General features: G+C 33.9%; 1 protein-coding gene across 6 annotated transcripts in view; it reads right to left on the bottom strand.

Annotated features, from left to right (window-relative positions):
- Nhe2 (Na[+]/H[+] hydrogen exchanger 2) overlaps positions 1-13,058 on the bottom strand; it is a 39,203-nt gene that overhangs the window by 8,088 nt on the left and 18,057 nt on the right. For all 6 annotated transcript variants that reach the window (XM_065359113.1, XM_065359111.1, XM_065359110.1 and 3 more), the window contains 8 exons: positions 4,720-4,983; positions 4,385-4,581; positions 4,036-4,292; positions 1,047-1,264; positions 752-954; positions 585-674; positions 418-488; positions 67-279 (listed from right to left, as the gene is read on the bottom strand). In XM_065359113.1, the coding sequence (XP_065215185.1) occupies positions 67-279; positions 418-488; positions 585-674; positions 752-954; positions 1,047-1,264; positions 4,036-4,292; positions 4,385-4,581; positions 4,720-4,983 (1,513 nt within the window). The remainder of the gene's footprint in view (positions 1-66; positions 280-417; positions 489-584; positions 675-751; positions 955-1,046; positions 1,265-4,035; positions 4,293-4,384; positions 4,582-4,719; positions 4,984-13,058) is intronic.

The raw sequence follows: 13,058 nt of genomic DNA, 5'->3' as shown, positions 1-13,058 counted from the left end.
ATAGTCAAAATGCGTGTTATTTGCATTCCTATGTCATCGATTGTCGCCGATATTTTGTTACAATACCTCGCTTGTAAATTGCCTCCGGTGTAATTTCTAAATATAGCGGAGACGGATTCGGTATTCGATATATTACCGAGAGTCGAAGCGTTTCTTCGCATAAAATCTAAAGCATCTTTCATAGCAAGCTTCGAATACGTTTCTAATATTTTTGGTTCGGCACCTTGATGATTTTTCAGCAAATGAGGTCGTATGAATTTATTATCGAATCGTTTAAACCTGCGTAAACGAGCCAAATTAACACCGCGTCAATAAAGTTGCCTACGTAGGTAAGTATAATACGTATTGAGCCGTAAAAACTATATTACGTATTTACGGCGTTCAAGTATGCAATTTTATTAACGTCTTTATTATTACCTATCTCTCAAGTGATGATTTCCATGATGTCCTAGGATATCTTCGATACCAGCCATCATATGGTCCATAAACTGAACGTAAACAAGAGTTTTATATGAAGTACTAATATAAACCGACAGATACCGATAAGCTTCGAGTATATTTTAGAAATAGGTATGCAATCTTACCCTTTCGTGTATTCTCTCATTCATCGTAGGTTTCCTTTTCTCGGCTTTCTTGACATTTAATATTTTTACTAATGGTCTTATAGTAATACCCTGCGTACGAATGAAAACTTATTAACAAACACAAACACGTTTATGCGTATATTTCGTACGTTTAACGTCAAACCAACCTGTATGAAGACAGTGAAATAAATCACAGCGATTGTGGTTGTAATAAACATTTCCCTCTGTTTAACGTGATGCGGATTAATTAATAGTGCTAACGCAAATGCTACTGCTCCTCGTAATCCTCCATAAGCCATGACGAATTTATCGACCGTATTGAGTTTATACAATCGGAAATGATTTAGAATTGCTGATAATAGCATTACACCTGTGGTGAAAAAAATATATCGTATGATGTTTTTATACAACTATGAGGAAGGGTGAAGGGTTAGATATAAGTTGAAGTAAAAATTTACGTACCAACGAATCTATAAAATGTGCAGAAAAATATGGTAATTATGACGAATGCTGTGTTCCATTGATGATGTTCGCTAACTGTTGATACTCCCAAAAACATGAATATTATAGTTTCGGACGAGCTACTCAGCATTTTCATGGTGTACTTTACGGTCGTGTGAGACTTATGTGAAATATTGGCTTCGACGTAATTCTTCATTGTGATGCCACAAAACGTAATACTGCAAGGAAAAGAATGAATGTAATAAATGTAGATATGTAAGTAAGTAAGTTGATTTTGATATTTTTCTGTCCATCGAAAAAAGTCCGAGTTCTATTTTACAATAATTTAAAAATAAACAAGAGCGATAATTTTTCACGAATCTTGATTCGTGGTTGCTGGTTCAGATATCTGCATATTATTTTTTGGATTCAATCCCTCAGTATCACATCTCGTTAATGGTCTCCAATTTTGAAAAAAGTGAGATATACTAGGATAGCTTGAAAAATACATTGATATTCGAACTCAGCGTCCTCTGATTAGTAAAAATCAACGTACTTACAATGTTACACCACATTTTCATTTTTTTTTTTAAATGTCAAAATTGTTGAAGAGCAGAAAATAAGTACATAGGTATAATGAATGTTTCTGAGATCACTTTCAGAGAACAAGCCAAAGTATTACTCTCAAGAAACCATGCAACAACCGATGCATCTACCACTTTCTATTCTCAAATTTTCTGGTATTTTGATCATGTTTGTTGTGATCAGTGGTGAGGAGGGGAAGGGTAAGGTACAAGATCGAATCGAAAAAATGACTGAGTATTCAAAATAAGCGTTTCCAAATTAATAAATAAAAATGGAGGCCTCCTGTTAAAATTTGTAATTTCGAAAATTATTCTGAAAAAATATGCAGTGATTTTTTAAAATTTTCAAAGGATAACTTTCAGCACTTGTCGTGAAAAGTTGAGTCTTTAGCAAGAAAGTAAAGTTCTGAGATCTTAAGATGGGATGACTGAATTAGAATTTTTCCATTCCTATCTATTTTCTTTAAAATTTCGTGAACACATTAGCTCCAACTTCAATGAGCTGTGAGATGATCTGAAGCTTCATAACTTGACAGTATTTCAAAAAATCGTGTAGAAAAACATAAAATGCAATTCTATTAACACCATCCAAGGGTCTTCAAAAAATACTCCATATGTGGGGTACCTAAAGGTAGTGAAATGGTAGCCCTACCAATGCAGTCAAAATCTGTGAAAATGGCGTTAAAGGATTTAGCATTGATAGAGCTGTTTGAAGTAGGTATACCTACTCAGTTATGATGTTTGAGCACCCCCCCCCCAAAGACAACCTATTTAGCCTCTCAAGGTCGTCTGCCTGCCTGTCTGGCCACTCAAAGTCATCTTGCCCGTCGGGCCACTCAAGGTAATTGACCTGTCTGTCCAACCTCTCAAGGTCATCTACTTGTCTCTTTGCTCACTCAAGGGCATTTGTCTGCCTGACTGGCCTCTCAGGTCACTAACCTACCTGTCTAGCCTCTCATGGTCGTCTGTCTACTGTTTGGCCTCTTCAGGTCGGTTATTGACCCGTCTCTCTGGCTTCCCAAGGCTCTGTGTCTCTCTGTCTGCCTGTTAGGCCCCTCGAGGGCATAGACGACCTACTTATCTAGCTTTCCAAGGTCGCCTGTCCGCCCTCTTAATAATCATTCCATCTATATGTCTGTCTGTCTGTCTGTCTGTCTGTCTGTCTGTCTAGCCTCTTAAGGTCATTGACCCGTCAGTATGGCTTATCAAGGCTCAAGATCGTCTGTCTGCCTGTTTATCTTGTCAAGGTCATTGGCTCCTCTGTCTGACTTCTTAAGGTCGCTGACCTCCCTGTCTAGCCTCTCATGATTGTCTAATGTCTGTCCGGCTGTTTAGCCTCTTAAGGTCATTGACTTATCTGTCTGTCTTTCTGTCTGGCCTTTAAAGGTCAACCACCTATCTGTCTGGCCTCTCAAGACACTGACGTATACCTGTGTAACCTCTTAAGGTTGTCTACATGTCTGTTTAGCTTCTCAAGGTCATCAGTCTGTCTGTCTGGAATCTTCAGGCCATGCACCCATGCGTCTGGATTCTCAAAGATCACTGTCCTAACTACCTAGCCTCTCAAAATTGTCTGTCTTTTTGTTTGCTGGATTTGCAGCAGAAGTAGGACTGTTTTTCAACAGTCCTATCTAACTTTTTTAATGCGGTGTGGGAGGAATGGGAGGCACCCCAACTTCGATGAACAGCTCTATCTATGCTTTATTCTTTGACATAATATTTGCTAACTTTGGCTGCGCAGGTATAGGACTATCCTTTCATCCATTTTGAAAAAAATTTCAGGATCTGGGTGTTCTAAAAAAGTAAATAGGTACCTACGGCATATCTCAATTTTGATTGAATTGAAAATAATATAGGTAGGTACCTACTTACCCTCAGAACTCTAAAAGGTATGGTTTGCTGAGTTTTTAAAATCACTGATCTCGATTTTAATTTCATTTTTTAGGAAGAAGCCTCCGAGCCCGAAAATTAAGCTTTCAAAATTGAAAAAAAATTGAAAGATTCGCATAATGACTATGATTTTTTGAGTTTTCAGAGGTGTTCAATTCGAATTTGCATTTACTTCTTTTTGCAGAGTTTTCGATGTCTCAAAAAAAGCTCCCAAATTTTTAAAAAAATGAAAATATTTTCATGGGGCTTGTGGGTTTTTTCGTTTTTTAAATATTGTGCAGATTTATAATTTTGATTTAGGTACGTTTTAAATATCACAGTAGAGCTCAAAATGCAAAAAAAAATAACTGAAAAATTCAATTTTGATTTTTGTCAGAGATGTTGAATTGTTGATATCAAGTTTTTAAATTCATTTTCTTTGTCAAAATTGCATCTCTGCTCACTTGTCATGAAGGTTATTCAAAAATACCCTTCGTTGATTACATTACATAAAGCACATACTCATTTCTTCTAAATAAAATACATAATATACTCACGCTAATATGCCAGACATATGGAACATTTCAGCATTCAAATAAGCAATATAGGCCATAACCAATATCAATATCGGCTCTATAACCCTGGCTTGATGAGTAAACCTGGTGACAAAGCCAGTCAAAAATCCCCACACAATGCCAATAAAGGTTCCACCGATAGCGACGACTAGAAACGAAACCGCACTACTTAATAAATCCGTATACAAAATATTCGCCGTTCCTATTCGATTAAACGCTTCGAACATATGATACAGCACCTGAAAACAAAGCAGACATGACAATAAATAATAGGTATAGATTAACCACGAAGTGAAGTCAAAATCGTCTTAATTCGCTTTTGTTTACTTACCACCGTAACCGCATCATTGAGCAAGGACTCTCCGAATACAACGATGTAGAGAATTTCATTAACGTGAATTTCTTCGAAAACTGCCAACACAGCTACCGGGTCGACGGCCGAGATTAATGCGGAAAATAGAAACAATTCCAATACCGGTGTATCGACGGCAAATAATCCTAAGGTATTAGCTAACCACAAAGACGCTCCTGTAATGAAAATTTACGCTTCAAGCTCGAGAACGCGATGAGGTGGATGAGAGAAAAAAAAGGGTAAGTAAGTAAGCTGCGAAGAACAGATTTATCGAGTTGTCAAAATCAATATAAGTATAGAGTAGATATACGAACCGATGGTGAGCGTATTGAAAACGGTGCCGACTACAGCGAACAATAAAATTGTTCCTAAATTATCGAAGAACAATCTATTTGGCATGAAGTATCCGGCATCCAGAATAATAGGCGGCAACATGTATAGAAAGAACGTATCAGGTGTTAGAGCAGTGATATGAATGTTTTTAATGCACATCAATACTAGTCCGATTAACACACCCACTACGATTAATAAACACGACTCGGGTACTTTTTGATTTAAATCCGGAGCCATGTGGAAACCTGCAACACATGTATACAAATGACCATTGAAAATGAGAGTCGTTAAAAGTTGCTTGTTCCATTCTGGAGCATCGAGTTTTTCTCCCTCGAGCTGACATTAGCTTACAAATGAATTCTACCGGATTTTTTCTCTCATTTAAAATCGTACTCGACTAAATGAAAAAAAAAATCTTTTTATAATCCTCGACTATACCAAACGCGAGTTGACTCGATTAAAGATATTCGTTTGCTCAATAAGAAGCTTAAATTTTAACTTTTTTTTCGGCTACCTACATAAAAAGTACGTATTTTTCTGCGTAGGTTCTTCTCATCGTTGCAGTGTTTAATATAATATCACGGCAATAGGAAAAACTTTGCTGCCGGAGGAAGAATGTACCTAGATTGTAGATAGGTAGTCGTATTTCACGCGAGATTAAGTCCTTTGGATTTTGTAAAATTTTCCTAATAAAGGAGAAAATTCAAAACGTGTGAGTTGAGAGCGTGAAATGTGAAAATATGCTGGCGAATAAAATGAAAAATTATACCGATTAATTTTCCAATACGAGCTTCGTTGACCGAATAAGGTATCTTTTTTTGGTGGGAAAATGGCGAAAAATTATATTCAATTTTTTTATTTTTTCCGCGCCCGTAAACACGCTGCTTTTACCATTTTGGCGCGATATTTCAAATCATTAAACGCGCTAGTCCAATTTTACGAGCGTATAGACATAAATCGTTTTATTATAACGAGCCCAGACCAGCATTAAAAAATGAATGTTAATAAATTATACCAGTAATCCAGCTTTTTTTTCCTTCCCCCCTCATCTCGTGGCCTGAAGAAGAACGACAACGACGAGGACGACGACGCGTTGAGAAAATCGACAGGAAACACGATGACGGGGATATTTCAAAACCGAACATTTTACATTATAAATATAACCTTAATAAACCCATACAAATTACAATTTCATATTTAAATGACGTACGACAGATAGAACGTCAACAACTGTGTTCTATATTTAAAGGTTCTGGCTTTAGAATTACGTCAAATTTTACGCCGAAATAACCAAAAGTATAAGGTTTTCCTTTTATAACTTCACCGGATGTGGTATCTGGTTCGCAGTTTTCAAATGTAAGCCCTCGAGAGTAGCGAAATTGTATGGCAAAATACGCCATTCAGTCGGAGCAGTACGTCACAATGTCAGGGTAAATGAGAGCGAACAAAATTATCAAATGAAGAGACTGTAAAAAAATTATATTTTAAGCGGGTCAACTGTTCGTAAAAAAAAGCCTATCAGTCGTTTTTTCTTTAAAAAAAAACTCTACATCTTTGAAATTTTGATTTCAAAAAATATAGACACATTTAAAACTTTTTTTAAAAGCAAGGTAAATAAAAATCTATCGATTGTCGATTTTCGCAAAAATCTACTTTATAGGACGAGGAGATAAAAATGAAAATTTAGCACCGTTTCTTTAGATTTTTTTTTTGATTTTACAGATTTTGAAATAAGCTTGATTGCACATGTTCTCTGAATTGCCTACCAGAATATTTGACCTGGAGATTGTAAAAAAGAAGAGAAGAAAATATGGAAATGTACTTTTATAAGGTGACAATGAACCGTTAATGATGTTTCTTTCTACTACCATCCTTCTCAATCTTCCTATTCTTAAAGGTAGAAATAGCCAACACAATTGAAAGCTTCACTCTCCAGTAGAACACAATATGAGATAGATGCAATTTTCATAAATCTGTTTTTTTTTTAATGAAAAAAAAACAAAGGATTTTGTTTTAGAAAAGAGTTGGAAACTCATACAAAATGAGTGTAAAGTCTCAAGTGTGCTCTTCAAAGAAAGTTCTAGATTATGGATACGTTTTTTGCCCAAGTTGATAACTCAATTCTATAGAAATTCCTAATAAAAAAAAGTTAGACAAAATATCATCAAATCGTTTTCGAAATTTTGTCATAATTATGGTATGTATCTAATTCATCACGATTATGTAAAGAGAATGTTTTTTCAAATTTTTTTTTTTTTTTTACACGATGTTAAGAATTTGTTACAATTTTTGCCCAAGTTCTCAAAAATCAGAAAAAACATAAATTCATCAAATTTCCGAAGTTTTAGAAGATCATGTTTTTCGAGTTTTTAAAAGTCTGACAGCACCCACGAATAAATATCAGGATAAAGTGGTCATTTTTTTCAAAGTTCTAAAATTCTGACATAATGTCGAGAATTCATCATGATATTTTTCAAGTTTCTAGAAATCTGACATGATGTGAAAAATTCAACAATCTTTTTCCAAGTTACAATTTGAAAATAAATTGAGAATTTTAGGTTTTACTCGTAAAATTTTGTTTCTCTTTGCTTAATCGTAAAAAGGCTGCCACTTCGCTCCTATGTTGGGGAAAAGTTGTAAAAGATGATAAAATCACGAGGAACCGATAGACGATGTTTTTAAGGTTCAGGTTCGCAAATATACTTCAACAGGGGTTCTCTGGTTACTGATTTTTCAGCTTAAGCCTCTCCAAAGAAACAACCCTGATATTTTTTGTTCAAAATGTCTGTCTTTACTCTCCAATGTGAAAAATATCGCCATAATTGAATTCTATGGGCCAAAAAACATAGGTACCTATATTTTGATGTACGTATCACAAGGCCATAATTGACAAATTTATCGATATTCCCCTTACGCCCCACCCCCTCACCATATGAAAATTTTTGAAAAATTTCGATGTCTAAAAATCATCTTAGCCCTAGAGAATTCCGTTAAACTGCTTGAAAACAATTTTTAACCCGATTTAATTGTTTTTTATGAGAATTTAGCCCAAAAAGAGGAAATTTGCGAAATTTGCTCACCCTCTGGCCCAGTCTAACGGGGCTCTGGCAGCACTAAAGGGTTGGCAGACCTATATATTCGGATTCAGTCCGAAAAATGCTATATAATTGGGCAACAATTTAAGTCATCAGTTTTCTTGGTTGAAAGTTCAAAAAAATTTGTTAACTTTCGAGCTTTTGCTGAGCTTTAAAGCAGCAGCTGTGGATTGGCAGACCGAGTGTTTTTAAAATAGAGGTAAGTATGTATGCTAACTTTTGAGACCAGTCCCAGCTTTCAGTTATTTCGGTGCAATCGCAGTAGGTATGGCTCTTATACTATTAGGAGTTGTGGATTAAGTTTTTTCCTATCTAGGGCTGAAAAGTACTACTTTTCCACCCTCGCGAGAATCGCTCGGATGTAAAAATAAGTACTTTCCACCCTCGTTCAGGAAAAATTACTTCACTAAACTCGGAGAAAAAGTGATTTTGAACTCGTGTGAGTTGTTCCCCTCACTTCGTTCGGGTCACAAACATCACCCTCGTCCAAAATCACTTTTTCGGCCCTCGTTGTGTAATATACTATTTCAAATTTACAAAAATTCCAAGTAGGTATCACAGAGAGTATTTTCTGGATTTTTTTTTTTTAATTCTTTCAATGGTGGAATCTTTTGATAAAAATCTCCTCTTAAGCTGTAAATTTGATAAAAATATTTTTCTATGTAGGTAAATGCCTCATTCAGGTGGACAAGATTCATTTTTCCTTGATTGAAAGAACAAAATGCTGCTGAAATGCTGATGGTGCCTTTTCTGCCTTTTCTAAGACTCAAGCACTTGTTTTTCTTTCTCGTTTTAGAAAAATGATTTTTCTGATTGTAATTCTTACTCCAATGCAAAAAGGATGGAAGTCCTATGGCCTGGCATAAGGAAAGGAGGTTAGTGTGTTCAGTGCAGTTTTGAGAAACAGGGATTTTAAACTTTTCAGTTCAAAATTTGAAATTCCTGTTTCTCAAAACTGCACTGAACACACTAACCTCCTTTCCTTATGCCAGGTCATAGGACTTCCATCCTTTTTGCATTGGAGTACAGAATTAATCTGATTAAACTTTAAAAATAACTCAAAATCTAAGCCCCCTAAAAAAATTTTAACTCTGCTGATGAAAAGTTTTACTTGAACGCTCTATCGCGCTTTTCTTTTTTTTTTCGAACGATTCAATTTTTTCTCGAAAATCGTTTTTCTGTGATAAAAAATTTGAAGTTCACGTGTGTACAATTTTTCCATCAATGAAAAGAAAAAAACACCAACAGTTACTTTCAATAATAATTATCTTTAAAAAATTATTTTCGCTGTCATCAAAAATATATTTTCATTAAAACATTTATCATGTTTGATATGTTTTTAAAATACAACATTCACGGAATCGTTTTCATAATTCAACAGCGTAAAATTTAAGATTCGCGTGTTTACAATTCAGCGTCACCTATAACCGCTGTATTTTTTTTTTTTATTTCACTTTTTTTCTTTTTTTAAACGAGTATGCCTATAGGTAGGTACCTACGTAATTGATTATAAATTAAAATCATTTTTTCGCAGCTTTTACGACACAAACGAGAGTGTTTACTTGAGTAGTAATTACACATCATCTTGAAGTAGATAGAAAATTTTAATCGACTTATCGAATTAGTAACCGCTGAATAAACTCGTTCGTTTAAAAGTAGATGATATTAAAGACAAGAAAATGGCGCGATGTCATTTTCGATTAATCGTCGAGGTGAAATTTTTGTCATTTTTACCGGTACTTGGAGTTTGCTCGAGTGAAAATAATATAAGTGGATTGGTAAATGGTTCGTTAACCGGCAGAATGTTTTAATTGAGCATGATTTTGGTGAAATTAAATTTATAGTCGAGCTTTCTCGCCTGGTATCTCTCTACTTATATATACACGAACCGGCAAATTACACATAAAATTAGACGAATTTGATAGCTCTATTTTGGTATTAATCTAGGTCACAATGAAATCAACTTATTACCCATAACATAGGTAAGAAACTAGAAACATGATACGAATTTAAAAATGGAATTTATTAGCATCATCTTATATTTAACGAAAAAAATTCCAATACGAGTAAATAAATTTTCATTATGCGAGAATCAACGAGTAAACATTTTATTGTTTCTAATATCCGCACCTCGAGGTATCCTAATTTAAAAGATGAGAAAATATTTAGATAAAAATTTTACGCTTAAAAGTTTTTCCTCTTGGAAAAAAATTATACCATTAGATCCAATAATAGCCTGGAAAATTACCAAGATGCTTTTCTGGAATCCTACTCTGTGCATAGTATCGTTGAAAATATTAAATAAGGATTCAATACGAAAGGCCTAAAAACTAACTACGGCTCGTTTGGTTTCTTCATTTCACATTCCAAGTATTCCAAACTTTTGGCGCATTTCTTCACAAGAAAAAAAAAAATCGAAATAACATCGAAAAGAAAGGTGAAAATATGAAATAAATTTACATTGTAAAATGGAAAACCGAACGAAAAAAAAACACATATCAATACGTTGAAAAGGAATTTTTTCTGCACATTGCGAAAGGTGAAATTCAATCCTATAATATCAATAAATATTCAAATAGATTATCAAAATCGTACCTCTAACGTCGTCGTAGTCTTTCTAATCAGGGATATTCGAACTCTCAAGAATACTAATACCCGTTTTCCCATTTTGACCCAAATTTTATCTCGAATACGTGTGAGTAGGTATGCCAACAGCCAACGTAGCAGTATAGGTAGTAGGTATCTACTGTATGAGGAAAAAAATCAACCCAAATTGACACTAATATACGATCTCAATGTTTTCGGAAAATCCTCTCTTTTTATAAAGATATAGGAACCTACTTATCAATTAGTCAGTACAAAACTTCTATTCTGCGAAACAACTCAAACGGTAGATATATTTTCTACAGCTCTATTGCAGTAAAAAAAAAAAACAACTTTGCAAGCTCTTTTTTTTGAAAATAAATATTCATCCGTGCCCGAATTGCTACATTTGTACGAGAGTTAAATCCCAAATCTATTCCACTGTTTTTTTTTTCAATTACGTTAGAGTACCTACTCTTGAAAAATCAGGCCGCGTTTTTGCACGTTCAAAGAAGTGTCGTGCAGTTATTCTACACGTTTATTGATTCTCATTAGACCATTCATGAAGTTAATTATGCTCGAGATAGGCATATCACAGCCATACTCGCATAGTTTTCTCGCCATAATGAGTTAAACTTAATGAAAATCCCACTATCTATAACGATAGATGTAACGTGTACGAGAAATGGGTGCTTTGGGAATTTTGATATACATAACTAACTTTTCAAATGAATAAGTAAAGGTAAGGTAGCATAGCTTTTGATGAATATTACGTAGGTAAATGCCTACATGAGTACCTACACCTAGATACCTATTTTTGAAAGTTTACGACAATTTCATAATTTCGTGAATTTTGTTGTTTTATTAATATCGATTTTAGATGAAGAAGTTCATATGTATTAAATATAACATGGCAAAATCTTATTCCAAAAATTCTAAAAATTTTGAAAATTTCTGTGTGCTTAATTTTATTTTATGCAACGTACCTTGTACATAGATACATTCGCCTCGATTTCAATCCGTATCCCAAGAGCAGTCTATCTTTCGCGAATTCAGTAAAGCATTTATTTTTCATGCAAAAAAATAGTTCGAAAAATTCGGTTATAGGTATGTATTTAAAAAAAAGTACCAAAATTTCAGCTATATAGAGAGGATAAAAAATGTGAAACTTTGGTACGTGTACCCCAAAGAGAAGAAACTTTTGCATTAAAAATGTAGGTACGTAGAGTTTATTTCTTTTTAAAATGCTATAAAATGAGCCGATGAATTGTTGAATGCGAAATCTGCAACGAGTTTTCTTTATAGTATACTGACACTTTTGGAAAATCTTAAAAGCGTATACTGCCACTTTGACATCTTAGCATTGCTCCTTTTTAGACTTCAGGTTGGAAGGCGTTTCATGTGCTTGAGAGTTGACTATTGAAAATTTCAACAGGGAGCAGAACTGAATTGGGGTATTTTTCTATCCAAGGTTAAAATCAAGCGAGATTGGTACCTACCTACGAAACTTTACATGAGAAATTAATTCATTTAGGAAGCTGAATAGAAAGATAGGTATCGAATATGTTAATATGTATTCCAAAATATTCGCTATTCTTTATGCGATCATGTGACAACCTGGGCTACATGCATATTGTAAGTGTATAAGAATTCGTTATTTTGTAAAATTGATTAAGTACTTACCTACTTATCATACCAAGGCCAGGAAATTTGAAATTTGGAATTTTTGCTGTTCACTCCAGAAATTTTTCTTTCACCCATCATTCTATAAGAGACCATGGAAAATTGGAGATTTTTAAAATCACAGGACTTTCAGAAGGTCATTTTTCGAGCACTTACAGAATTTTTTCAAAGGGGGAGGTGTCAAAATTTACATTCGAGTTTGTAAAAGATGTTTGCTTTTCTGATGTCTTCAAAAACCTTATTACCGATTTTATTTAAACAAGTTAACGTCAAAAATATAACGTTTCACTTCAGGTTTTCGTTTTATTTTTTCCTTATCAATTTTAAAAATTGATGAATAATATCACATCATGTTCGTTTAAAATCAAAAACTCGAATTCTTAAATTTCGATTGTAAATATTTCATATTAAGGTATTATTTGCTTAAAAATTTTGAAATTCAAATAGATACCTACATAGTTACTTTTTGTTGAAAAATTGAAAATGGATTTTTTTTTTGAAAAATTCAAAATTGAAAAAGTAAAGAGAACAGGCTTGAGCGAAGCGAGGGAAAAAGCTTTCAAAAATGAGTATTTCGAGAGGTATAAAAACGGCGTTTTTTTGTGTGTGATGATGTTACTCAGAAAAAGTTTATTATTTTGCTTAAAAATTTAAAAATTTAAATGACGATTTTTTTGGAAAATTCAAAGTTGAAAAAAGTAAAGCAAACGGACCTGAGCGAAAACGACGAGGGCAAAAGCTCCCGAAAATTAGTATTTTGAGGAGTATGAAAACGATGTTTTCTTGTGTGATATCTGAAGAAGTTTATTATTTTTGTTTCAAAATTTTAAAATTTGAATGATGATCATTAAAAAAAATAAATAAATAAACTTGAGAAAGAAATGCAAGCAAAAAGCTTTCAAAAATTCAATCGTGTTTTGAGAAGTAAAATCAAAAAGTATATGGAGAGAAGAGTTTAT

The sequence above is a fragment of the Planococcus citri genome, chromosome 3 (assembly GCF_950023065.1).
Source record: "Planococcus citri chromosome 3, ihPlaCitr1.1, whole genome shotgun sequence".
Taxonomy (NCBI): domain Eukaryota; kingdom Metazoa; phylum Arthropoda; class Insecta; order Hemiptera; family Pseudococcidae; genus Planococcus; species Planococcus citri.
The sequence above is the reverse complement of the archived record's forward strand: the minus strand, read 5'-3'. Positions and strand labels throughout refer to the sequence as shown.